The sequence below is a fragment of the Gossypium hirsutum genome, chromosome D10 (genome assembly GCF_007990345.1).
Source record: "Gossypium hirsutum isolate 1008001.06 chromosome D10, Gossypium_hirsutum_v2.1, whole genome shotgun sequence".
Taxonomy (NCBI): Eukaryota; Viridiplantae; Streptophyta; class Magnoliopsida; order Malvales; family Malvaceae; genus Gossypium; species Gossypium hirsutum.
In genome coordinates, this window is record NC_053446.1 from 58,717,939 (window position 1) to 58,731,168 (window position 13,230).

Genomic DNA, 13,230 nt, shown 5'->3' on the forward strand with positions numbered 1-13,230 from the left:
TAGGATAAGTCCCTCCTACATAATGGGAGTAATATCTTAGGCCACTTGATTAAGTAAGACTAGAAATGCATGGCCATGCTCAAATAAGTTGATATTAGATGTCATACTTATTTGTATATCGTAGTCTGCTTAAGAGATCAAGGAACATGGAATGGACAATGCAAGTGTGACTATTCCATGACTTGTGTCCAATCCAGAGATAAAGGACTTAAGGATTATTGCATAAAAGGTTAATCATAAAAAGGTTATGTCGAATCATGATCTCTTGTGACTTAGGTAGCAATGATGCATTGCTAGATGCCACTCATTGTTCGTAGCATTAGAATCGTTCTAGTGTTACTGCTAACGTTACAAGAATCTACAGGGTCACACCCTATAGTTGAAATGAACGGAATATACCATAGTTGGTATTGTTTTTGGGGTCGCTTGAATTAAATTAATTATAGAATTAATTTAATTCGGTAATCAAATTTCCAACACATTATGTCCAAGGTTGTTGTACGTATAGTGAGGACATGAATTTGGTTAGCATAAGAATTCAAATAAATATATGGTTTACCGAACTTATATTATAATTAATGTAATTATAATTTTCGGTTTAAAATATTATCATATTTATTTAATTCTTAAAAAACCCTAAAAAACAAAAGGATATAAATCATCACGTTTTTCTTTGTTTGAGTCTAGCAGCCGCATAAGAAAAATAACTCTCAAAATTGTTTTGGGGATTCCTTCCGTTCATAGTCAACTGGGTGGATTACGTAGAGACCGGGATCACGATAGATTGCGGTTTTGGTTCGACAGCAGATCAGACTACTTGTTGTTGAGGTGTTGCTGTCTACTCTGAATAAACATTAGGTAAATTCGTAACCTTGATCACCCCGATTCGTTCCTCACACATGGATCTATGGTTAGGGTCGCCGATTTTAATTTTTTTTTCGCTGCGCCGTAGGGGTGCCGTCGATCCAACACGTCCACCGGCAATCCCAATTGCAGATTGACATCTTCCAAAGTGATAGTGCACTCTCCACATGGAAGATGGAATGTGTGCGTCTCAGGTCTCCACCTCTCAACCAACGCACTAATAAGTTTCAGGTCCAACTTGCATCCCCGGCCTACCGCGCCACGTGCCAAAAACCTGCTTCCCGCAGGTAATTCTCTACCAACGCTAATGGAGGACCATGCATATTTCGGATATAACATTCCAATATCCGATCTACAGACTTTTATAACAAATAATAAATTAATAATTATTTAAAAATGCATAAATAAAAAAATCTTAAATAATATTTAAAAAATAAATTTAACACTTACCATTTTTATTTGTTCGACGGATATGTGCTTGTTATCAAGACGAATCAAATCTCCGGCCATTGCTAAATTCGTACAAATTTTTACGATTTAAAAAAAATTAAAAATTAAAAATAGGGATTTAAGAGAAATTTAAGAGGAAATTGAGAGCAAATTGAGATTAAATATGGATTTGAGAGAAATTTGGAAGGAAATTGAGAGCAATTTGAGAGGAAATTGAGAAATGATTAATTTGTAAAAAAAATTGAAGGGGTGGGGGGGTTTTTATAGTTTTTTTTTTACCGTTGGGGGGAGCCAACAGTCAAAAAAATGACCGTTGGCACTGTTCACGCGCAGGGAAAACGCGTCCCTTGGGACGCGCTGACGTGGCAACAAAACGCTTCCACATCAGCGCGCTTTCTGTCCACGTGGACAAAACGCGCCCTTGAGGACGCGTTTTCTTGTCACGTACCCTGACATCGCGTTGACGTAGACATGTTTTAAGGGAAAATGGTCCATTCCGGTAAATAATTATTTACCGGGCCCATTTCGGTAAATTTTGAAAAAAAAAGGGATTTTACTTGTATTTTGCCCAATTTTGATGCTATTAAAAATTATTAAATAAATTTATAAATAAAGTAATTGGCAATCTACGTTAAATAAATAAGAATAATTCCTATCTAAACCTTGCACATAGACAAAAACACACTCATTCATTTTGTTTTTAGCTTAATGTTTAGTCCAAATGACTGTAACAAAAAATGTATTTGCATTATGCAAGTCCAAAGTTTTAAATGTCAATATCCATATTACAATATTCTTTATGCAAAAATAATAATAAAAAATTTAAAAGAAAAAACAATCTTGTATAAAACTTGTAATATATTCATAATAAATATTTTCTCAGTCAAAATCCTTCCATTATTCTTTTTTCTAGTTTTACAATAATATTTATTAGAACATGAATTTGGAAACATCAAAATACATTAAAAAAATTATGTTAAATTGCAGCATCTAACCTTCAAAAGAATAAAATACATGTTTCCCTCTTTCAGATTTTCCACTTGCTTGTTCAAGTGCAATCATGGCGTTTTCTTGCTTCTACAACCACACAGCCATTGTCTTGGAGTCAAAAGATCATCGTCTGCTATGCTAGAAACGTGCCAACTACCACTTTCCGATTCCTACATTGAAATTAACAAACTTTTAATATGAAAATATAATAAATCCATAAGTATATTTTATTTGGTTGCTACTAAGGTTTTAATGTTAAATATAATAAGTTCTTCATAATATCATACATCAAATAAGAGTTAATTACTTTGTTTCCTTAACCAATAGAAACATGGCATCTTAAAGCATGAAATATCCAGTGAAACCCAAGGATTTAACCAGTCTCTCTCACCTGAATAACAATTGAATATGGGGGTGGCATACGAAGCACAAGACCAGTCCTCGTCATAGATAACCGAACCTACAAATTATCAAGAAAATGAACATTATTTCCTTTTTTTACAAAGGTTAATAAATGAGATTGTTGGTTAAATATATGTCATTCTTACCAATTAATCTTGAAATTGCCAATAGCTATACAATATAGAAGGGGTTCTAAGTGGTCAGATTCAAATCCATACCTACTGAAAGTCATTCTTAAGAGTGGCTACATGGACCATCTAGGCTCCTAATTCTTATATTTAGGGATTTCTTTTCAACAATTGATTGCTGCTTCTCTGACTATAATAACCACCTAAAGTGTGTGTGAAGGTAGTTTCACAAAGGGTGCACTGAAATATAGAAGACAACATGAAGAGAGCGAGAGAGAGAATACCTGATGCTTCTCTTCCCATCTTGGAAAAAAGGAATTCCCTAATAACTGGAACAAGTGGTCCCTCATTTCATCATTTGTCACTAGTAAACACTTGCAACTAACAGCAGCATATAGCCAATACCTACAAAAATAAGCATTCAATTGTCAACACTTCCCATAGTACAAGATTTTGTTTATGTGAGTTTTCAGTATTATATATCAGTATTTACTAGGAAAGTTTCAACATTCAATCCATAAGTTCAAGGGCCAACCTATTTCAATCAAATTTTAAAACTAAACCATCACCAAAATCAAACACAGCAATCAACTCTTCATGTATAGAAAACATCTTTCTAGTATATGTTAGTTGGTTTGCTCCTAGTTTGATACATGTAGCAATAAGTTTATGAAAAGAAAATAAACATAAACATATTTTTGAAATTATAACCAATGAATAGCTAATAACTAAATTTCCAAATTACTTTTATGACTTTGACATGGTGTGTTTTATTTAAGAAAAAAAATGCATACTATATTTAAGTAAAGCTTTGTCCTACAAATCTAACACAATTGTTTGGGCTAAGCCAGAACCATAATCAATTCACGCCATTGCTGTCTATCACCAAAAGTTTAATACAATAACGCCATAAGTAGAATGCATTACCTGTGTTAGTTTAGACATTACCTCAATGTTCTGAGGTATAAGCATTTGAAATTAAAAGTTTAATCTATGAATATCATAGCAAGGTTTTAAAGCATTAGCGATGGAGGATACTTCTAAAAATCAATTAGAGCATAGATACAAAAGCATAAATATGTTCTGAACTATATAAAAACACTCTAAACCTATTGACGCAATTCATTTTAACAAAATCAAATGGAATGGATACTCCATAAAGTAAATGTCTCAATAATAAATAGGCCCAAAAGTAGCCTGCAAGTAAATGAGCTTACAATTTAACTTTTGCTTCAATCCCATCAGTAGACCTCAGCAAGTCTTCAATTGGTGCTAATCAAAAAAACCTAAAGTTTATTTTTGCAAATGAACAATTTTTTCCCCTTTTCATTTTCATTTACAAACGATTGGATTAGCATTCAAACCAATAAATTTAACCAAAATGATTCCAGTCAACTTCAAAATTAGCAAGTCACTTAAATAATTTGGCATTTCTTTCTAAGTTGTTTCCATTAGCTTAAGACTTATTATAAAACACAAGAAGAGCATAACAACTAAACTTTGATGTGTCTAATAGCTGCCTCCAAGACATCACCCAAAAGGTAACAAGGTAGAATAATCAATTAAAAGCAACATAGCTACGGTTGTCACATAAATTGATAGTTCATTAATTGATAAGATGTGGTTCTGATTACACAATGAATATCTGTAAGGTATATAAGACTGAAATTGAATGGAAAGCAGAGCCACAATTGTTTGCAATATCACTAAGCTAAGGGTCATAAATGTTGATGATACTGGATGAAGGAAGACATAAAGAGAAATGGAGATGGAAGGGAAAAAGATGGGCAATGCATGGGGAAGAGAGGGGAAATCTAATTGCAGATTTGATGAAGTGCATATTTTCAAGGTAATTTACATGAAAATACATGCACTTGCATTGACCCCCCCCCCCGGGGCCCCAAAAAAACAGATCAAGGAAAAGTAAAAGAAAAAAAAACAGAAATTGAAATTGAAATACAAAAAAGAAAATGACCATTTAAGGGGAATATATTGGGAGTTTCTACATTTGAGAATATGAAACAAGAACTTACCAATCATCATTTGATCCGTAAGGAGTAGCATAAAGCACCCCAGCCCTTTGCCACCTCTCTAACCACTTCCTGTTATTAGGATCCCGTGCAATCCGACTTCGATGCAAAATAATAAGTGGAGACCTTTTTGTTGGACTCATTTGTTGTAATTTATTTACAACATTTTTAAGCTACAACCACAAATAACTGTTAAAGACATCATAGATTTATGTCTTGCATCAGTAATCATCTGTCATGATTATTTCTCTCGACCTCTGTTCTTATGTAATATAATGCCAGGTACCAATCCATATGCTTCTCTTTAATCAGACTCATAACTGGTTTAGCCTCAATTTAAAAAAAAACAAAAATAGATTAATTGATTAAGAAACATAATCATCAATTAAGGTAACATCTAAATTGATCCTAGTACAAATATGCAACATACATCCAACACTTCTACTTGAAATAATTAGGAAATATAGCAAGTACAGGTATCAAGATCTTGTTCTAAAATATATAATTTATCAACAAAATTATAGCAAAAATAATCAAATTTTAGAAGTGTGAAGTCAACTTTTACTTTTAATGGTAAGTGAAACAAAATCATTCATCTATTATAAAAGAGTATATACTGACCAAAATTCATTGTTCATGGTAGCATTAAACATGCAACATGATTTGTTTTCAGTAGAGAAGCAAGATAATCTAGCAAGATATATAAGAACTTTTTGAGACTACCTTTATTCTTTGTTATGAAAACATAATTTTCAGGGGAGAAAAACAATTTGGACACTATCCTGATTGATAATTATCTATGACTTAATGTAAAACAATTTATTTCATTTAATTTGACTTGACTTGACTTGATTTAAGATAAAATACACAAATACTTCAACAAAGAAATGGGGATGATGACATGGAAATATTTCGTTTTTGGGGCAGAGGCCTGGCCAAATATTTGAGACAGATGACCTAAATCCATGATCTGTCTTGCTTAACATAAATCACATCTTCTTGCAATAGCCCCCCTTACCTGGTTCAAATTGAAAGCTTCTGAGTTGATGAGAGCCACATTTGCACCATCTACAACTGCATCAAATGGTCCATGCTGCTGCAACCACTCCTGGATCAGTGCACTTTCTAATCAGTTATGTTATCATTGAGAACCACTTGATGTAAATATGAATCACTTGCCAAAAGCATACAGAAGTATGCAATGGCATCAGAAAAAGGTAAGTCGCATCAGAAAACCAGAGGAAACTCACTAATAAGTTATGCTATATGTAGCAAGCTGAGGACTAAAAATGAAACGCGATCACCTCTAAATGTTATTAGATTTGTTCACAACATTACAAAACTGGCATGCCAAATTTTGAAACAATTCTGGTTTTTCCAGTACAGAACAGAAAATTACAGCTTTACATTCATGAAAAAGTGTAATATATAAAGCACTCAATCAGCTACCACAGAGGAAAAGTGACTTAGTATTGGAGAAGGGTAAGCAAGAGAAACAAGGGATGGGAGACAAAAAGACAGGCTGGGAATTGGATGAGAACAAGGGGCAAAAGGAGAGAATCAAGGATAAAATCCCTATAATAAAATCTCTTAATTAAGTTCATCATTCATCATTTACATAACACAACTGAAACTGAAGTAACATAAGCTTCTATAGCCTATAATCCCTGTTACTAATTAAATTAACAGACTAACCAGTATAAATAACCTAAAAGTCCCTTCGTTACATACATACATGCATACATACTTACATACACAAACACACACACGCGCGCACAAATCAAAAGAACACACCCAAAGGTTATGGCATGAACTTGTTCTTCTCTCCAACAGTGTTTAAAATTAACAAAAATGCACATCCCTATCCAGTAGATTTTAAATGCCAAAACTTAAAAGTTTAAATGGCATCACAGGATAAGACAACAATGCATTTGCAATACTTACAACAACTAGCAACAGAAACTCCCAATTTCTCAAAGTTGTTATATCAGAAACTAGAAAACAATAGAGTTTAAAGACTTACCTGGAACTGAACAAAATCAGCTCTAACCTCTTTACTGCATGCCAACTCAGTTAATTTAGCAGCAAAATTCTCCGTCTCTTTTGGATCAATATCAATACAAACAAGCTTCTCACCACAGGAACGACACACACCATTCTCAGTCATTTCAGTCCTCACCACCCTCCATCTCCCACTTCCAAGCCACCCTAGCCCATGCCACCCTCCTCCTCCTCCTATAACTGCTTCCTTTATCTGCTTCACATCCCATTTTTCAGCCCCAACACTTGCAGCATCCTTTGATTTAAACCAATCCTCAACAACTTGAAGGGTTGATTCCGAGACTTGCCTCACTGAGGCTCGCAATCTTTGCAACATCTCATACACCTTGTCGGCCTTCTTCGTATTGATGCTAACTTTCAGAAGAGCTGAGAGCTCAGGCTCCTCAGGCGTCACCCCTGATTCAAACATATAAGCATCCACTTCATATGCTTTCTCTGCATTCCCTTTCTCGCAGAATCCAAGCAAAGCCGGCCCGTATGACCTTAGTCTCGGCGGGATTCCAAGACTCTTCATCTGCTTCACCAATTCAAAAGCCATATCCGGGTCTTCCCTTGCTACTGCCAACCTTGCCATGCTTGTAAAAGTAGTCTCATTGGGAGAAACTTCATCTCCAACCATTTTCTGAAAAATCTCAAAACCCCTCTTCAGTCCTAATTCCTTCAACTCATTCAACTGACTCCCATCTCCACTCGCTTCACGAGCACACAAATAAAGCAACATATTGTAATGGTGCAGATTCAGACTAACCCCGTTACTGATGCTTTCATCATACAAACGAAGCGCTTCCTCAAGTTTGCCGTGCTTCGAGCACATATCAAGCTTAATTTTAAGCAGAAACTCAGGTGATTCCATTCGTGCTTTCTTCTTTGCTTTGTTGGTCATTTCATTAGTTCTACTACTACTACTAGACGCATTCAAGCCTGATTTCTTAGCAGTAGCAACCGCAGATAAGTTTCTTGTTTTATCAACAGCAAAGAAATTTACATTAACGTTCGCAATACTAACAGGTTTGGCAAATGAATTACAATGGCCAGCCTCAAAGATGCGAAAAGCGCGCCGGAAACCACGCCGATAAAGTAAAGAAAATGGGATTTTATTAAACATTGAGAGTGAAGGGCCAAAAGGGTTTACCTTTAACATCACTTTTTGTTTTCAAAAATGACAAATTTATAGAAGGAGGAACGAAGTGAATGACACAAAAAACTATTATAGCGCGAACACCATTGCGTTTTGGTGGTCTACATGGATGCCTGTAAACTGTTCGATGAAATAATTGAAAAGGAGAAAAAAAATGGTCGGGCTGGCACCAAGCGTGCCAGAAGTAGTATATTTACAGGGCAAGAAAAAGCGAAACTCTAGGAATTTGAGAGGGATAAGGTGATGAAGACAAATACGCTGGCTACAATCGGCGGTAGGTGGCTGAAGGTGGCGGCCGGAGGAAGTTAGGATTCTCGGGTGGAGAGAGGCGTCTAGAGGGTGAATTTAGAGGGAAGAAGAAGAAGAAAGAAGCAAGCTAGGATAAGCTTTTACAAGCCCATTATCCGGCCATTGTCACAGAAAAATAATTGTTGCCTAGCTTTAGACAAGATAAAATATAATTTGATTTATACAATTCCATTAAAAAGTACCTCTTTTATTAAAAATTAATAAATTATTAAAATCTACTTTTATTAAAAATTTCATTTATCGACATTACTGAGAAAATAACAATATAGATGTTCCTGTATTTTTATGTCTTATGTAGGTTTAGATAGGGATTATTCTTATGTGTTTAATGTAGATTGCCAATTACTTTATTTATAAATTTATTTAATAAAAGTTTTTTAATAGAATCAAAATTCTAGTAAATTTTTATTTAATTATTTTAGTAAAATTAAAACACTTATTTATATATGTGATAAATCTTATAAATAATAAAATATATATTTAAAATGAAAAAAATGTGATATTGGTCCATTAGTTTTTAAATAAATATTTTTAATTATTGTATTTAGAGTAAAGTAATAATTGTTATTCAAATTGGTGAACATAGTTAAAATATGTCAACTTATTTAACAATTTAAATATTATTATAATAAACAAAGATTGTTAGAAAATCGAGGTTTAGGTTATTATCTTTTGATGAGCGAAGCGTTGACCGTAACGGATTTTGTGGTTGGGGCCATTATTGATGTCTCAAACTTAGGCGTTGGTTGAATCACTGAAAAAGTTAGACGACAACCAGAATTGTCGGCTGACACTAATGACCCGACTGTGGATGGGGATGGAAAGAAGGTGTTGGAGGTTGCTGTGCCGAAGGCAACTTATAAGAATATACTGATGGGATTGTCGAACTCAAATGATTCATTGCAGATGTTAGAGGATTTTGAGATTCAAGAAGGGGGTGTACGAACTAAGTTGGTCGATGGGATCCTATTGGTTATGTTCTCTAACAAGATATAAGATTTCATTGAGAGAAAGATGGCCAAAACGATCATTATTAAACTCTAGGGAAGAAAGATTGCTTTCAATGCCCTGTTGAATAGGGTCACGATGTTATGGAGAACCAAGTGCTCATTCCAACTCATAGATTTTGAAAACGATTACTACCTAGCTCGCTTTAATGATGAAGAAGACTATAACAAGGTGTTGACTAATAGGCCATGGGTGATTTTTGGGCAGTACTTGACAGTGAGGCATTGGTCACCAGATTTCTCGACGACACAGGTTGAGGTGGGCATCCAAGTTGTGTGGGTTTGTTTGTCTGGTGTTTCAAAAACCTACTATTCGAGTTTTCTCCTTAAAGTTATTGGGCAGGCCATTGGATCAATAGTCAGAATTGATGAGAATAATGATAGTGCAAAAATGGGAAAATTCGCAAGAATGGTCATTTGTGTAAACCTTTGAAAACCCTTGGCTTTTAAAGTTAGAATTAATGGACGTATACAGAGGGTAGAGTACGAATCTTTACCGAACATATGTTTCAGATGTGGGCTTTATGGTCACAGGATCGACTTATGCCTGAAGAAACGGCCTTTCAGCCCTATCGTCGATGGAATAGCCTTCTGTTAATGCGCCAGTGTTGGAAAAACAAGTTCCTCGAGATTTGTAACAAATGGTAAAAGAAAAAGATTACGAGTTGTAGATGATAGTCGAACGCTAGAAACAGCAGAAAGGGAGAAGTATGGGGATAAATCAAGTGAAAATCAAGGTGGTGTAGGTGAAGGCTCTAAATTTGATGCTCTTGGCGAGAATCAATGGTTGGTTTAAATAGGAGAGGCCAATATCATTAGGCAAATCACTTTGTGGTCGGTTCTTAAGTTCAGTAGCAAGTTGACTCATTTGATTCTTCAAATTCCTTAAAGTTGTGTCATTCTTTGCCATGTATACCTTCAATAAGTTCTCTATGCTATTGGAAGGTTTAACTTAAGTTGGTTTCTGAACTTGTTAGGTAAATACAGGTGGTTGGGTTGATCTAGGTTGTGCAAAAGTGTTATTAGGTCCAACCCCTTGGTTAATCCAAGAGAAATTCGGGTGGTTTGGCCAGGATGGGTTATTGAAATTGGATTGCAGTCATTGCCTTCCTCGGTTCTAGTTCTAGTTACCTATGTAATAAACAGATTTTGGGTTTCCTATGCATTTTTCAAACGAGTTCCATTCCCCATAATAAACACATGCTACATTTTCAAATTGATTCTGTGACTGGGCTGCAAAATTATTAAACCCATTAGTAGTAAAGTTTTTAATCATTGAGGAAATCGAAGATACCTGAGATACGAGTGAAGTGAGAGCATCCACTTTATGTATTCTTGTGACTCGTCTTGAAGCTACTTAATTGGTTGGCCATTGGTAATTGTTGTTGGCATCCTCTCAATGATTTCATAAGCCTCATTATAATACTTAAAAAGGAAAGCACCATTAGCAGAAGTGTCTACAACCATCCTCATATGAGCATTGAGACTGTTATAGAATGTCTTTAATTAGACAGAATGCGGGAATGAGGGCACTTTCATAATAGTTCTTTAAATATTTCCCATGCCTTATACAAAGACTCGTCATCCATCTGTTGGAAGGAAGTAATTTTATTCCGCTACTTAGCATTCTTGCTAGGTGGGAAATACTTCATAAGGAATCTTTCTACTAACTCTTGCCATATGGTAATGGAATCTAGTGGCAACGAGTTCAACCAAGCTTGAGCTCTGTCCCTTAGTGAATATAGGAACAACTTTAATCATAGTGCATCTTGGGGTACTCCAATTAATTTGAAAAAATTGCTCACTTCCATAAACAATCTTAAGTGAATATGAGGGTCTTCAGTAGGCATTCCACTGAATTGGCCCACTGTCTGAAGCATATAGAACATGACTAGCTTTAGCTCAAATTGTTGTGCCTCGATTCTGAGTCTCTTAATGCTCGGATTAAGCTCGTGAAACAACAACATAGCATACTGTCTTAAAGCTCTATCCCTATCATCAATAATAAGGATAGGATTTTGAGCATTTTTTGCTCCGTTTCCTTGATTCTGATTTTCAAAGTTCATCTATTCGGTCCTTCTTTAAACTGCTTGTCTTCTTCTTTGTCAAAAAGTCCTTTCAATTTCAGGATCTATAGAGAGTATGTCGATAATTCAATCAATACTCATAAACACCTGAAACAATCATAGAAAATATGATTAAATTAAAATTAAAAAGAAAAATCAACCAAAATGCAAAATTAACAATTTCACAAATAGTATCTTTTAAAACAATCCCCAGCAACAGCGCCAAAAGCTTGTAATGATGAAAATGTGCAAGTGTACACAATCGTATCAAGTAATAAAGTGACAAGTAAATGTCAAGTTATCGTACCCACATGGACTTTGAAAGAAAATATTTATGAAACGTAAAAAAAAAGTTGGTGGTGAAAACAATAGTTGATTTGAATAAGTGATCTAAAAACTGAAGCTAATTTAACTAAGTAAATAAAAAGTAAAATAATCCAATGCACAATTTCTAAAAGATTGGTTTAAATCAAGATGACATAAATGTGTTAGATCAATTACATTCCTTAACTCAAAATTACTAAACTCATGCTCATGTTGTTACGAATAATTTCACGGCAATTTGGTATTTTGCTAACTAATGCACATACAAACTTACGAAACCAATTAATATCTTGAACATATTTCAATATCAACTCAAACAATTAATCAATTTCATAAGCAAGTATAAGATTAAGTGAAGTAACCACATAGTCCTATATTGAAACAATTTAATCACAAAAATCTTGCAAGTTATGCAAGGCTAATGTACCATTTAATATCGTCACTAATTTAACCTTCAACTACCTTAGAAGATTAAACATGCATCACTTAAATACTGTGTCAATTAACTACAATTTCAATTCGATTAATAATTAATTCATTTGTTACCTTACAATTATAATGCAAGTATAACATAGACATGCTTTTATTTAATTGAACAACACAAACATGATTTCAATAATCTAAGCGAACATAATGCAATCAATCTAACATGAATTAAATTTAAGTCATTTTAATTAAATCAAGAACAACAAAACAACAAATATTCATGTTCATAATCTTAACATAAACGAGAAAAATTAAAGAGAAGTGAACTAGGAAACAGATCTCAGTGTTTTTCTGAAGCTAGAATAGTATACTGTTCTTCTTTTTCGCCGTTCTGTCGATTCAAGACCATCACGAACATTTGAATGTTGCTACTCCAAGGTGGATGCAAGCCCTTTTTCAAGAGTGGGAATCGACAAGGGAAGAGGACAAAGGAAACGGAATAGATAAATGAAGAGATGTGTGGGAACTGAGTCATGTGAAATGAAGAATGGAATAGGAGTATTTATAGGTGGGAAGGGCTGCTAAAAACAACAAAGAATTATCAATCACTCCCTCTCCCTTTTCCGGCCATGCATTGAGCAAGTTTGAATGATTCAAACTTGTTATTTTTAGCTTAGGGCAAAAAGCAAAAGGCACAAAAAGTGGAGGGTTTGAATGGTATTCAGGAGAAGCTCAAGGGCTATTTTTCAAATGTGAAAATCAGCTGATTGGGTCAGCTATATGGATGGTTTGGGCTGCCCCATTCTTGTTGAATCAGTCCTCTTTTATTTATCACAATTGGATCACTTTCTTCTTCAGACCTTATATTAATTTTTAACCCAATTAATGTTGGATAAAATTTAAATATAAAGTATGTATAATAATCATTATTGGACCATCCTTGGCTGGAGAAAAATAATTAGCCTTGCTCCTGATTCACTTGATGCACAAATTACCCCAACGATTCAAGCCTTTCGAGGTGTCTGTCGAGCCAAT

At 34.6% G+C, this 13,230-nt stretch overlaps 1 protein-coding gene across 2 annotated transcripts; it reads right to left on the reverse strand.

Moving 5' to 3' along the window:
- Positions 1-2,173: 2,173 nt before the first annotated feature.
- LOC107915728 (proteinaceous RNase P 1, chloroplastic/mitochondrial) lies at positions 2,174-8,510 on the reverse strand. Of its 2 annotated transcripts, none has more exons than XM_016844864.2 (6): positions 6,888-8,510; positions 5,883-5,972; positions 4,868-5,037; positions 3,119-3,239; positions 2,696-2,764; positions 2,174-2,474 (listed from the first exon to the last, which is right to left on the reverse strand). In XM_016844864.2, exons 1-6 carry the CDS (start codon positions 8,064-8,066, stop codon positions 2,373-2,375), a joined length of 1,731 nt encoding a protein of 576 aa, XP_016700353.1. In that variant the 5' UTR covers positions 8,067-8,510; the 3' UTR covers positions 2,174-2,372. The 2 variants fall into 2 exon arrangements, 1 of the variants encoding a protein (XP_016700353.1); XR_005919820.1 differs by lacking the exon at positions 2,174-2,474 and adding an exon at positions 4,052-4,106.
- Positions 8,511-13,230: the final 4,720 nt, after the last annotated feature.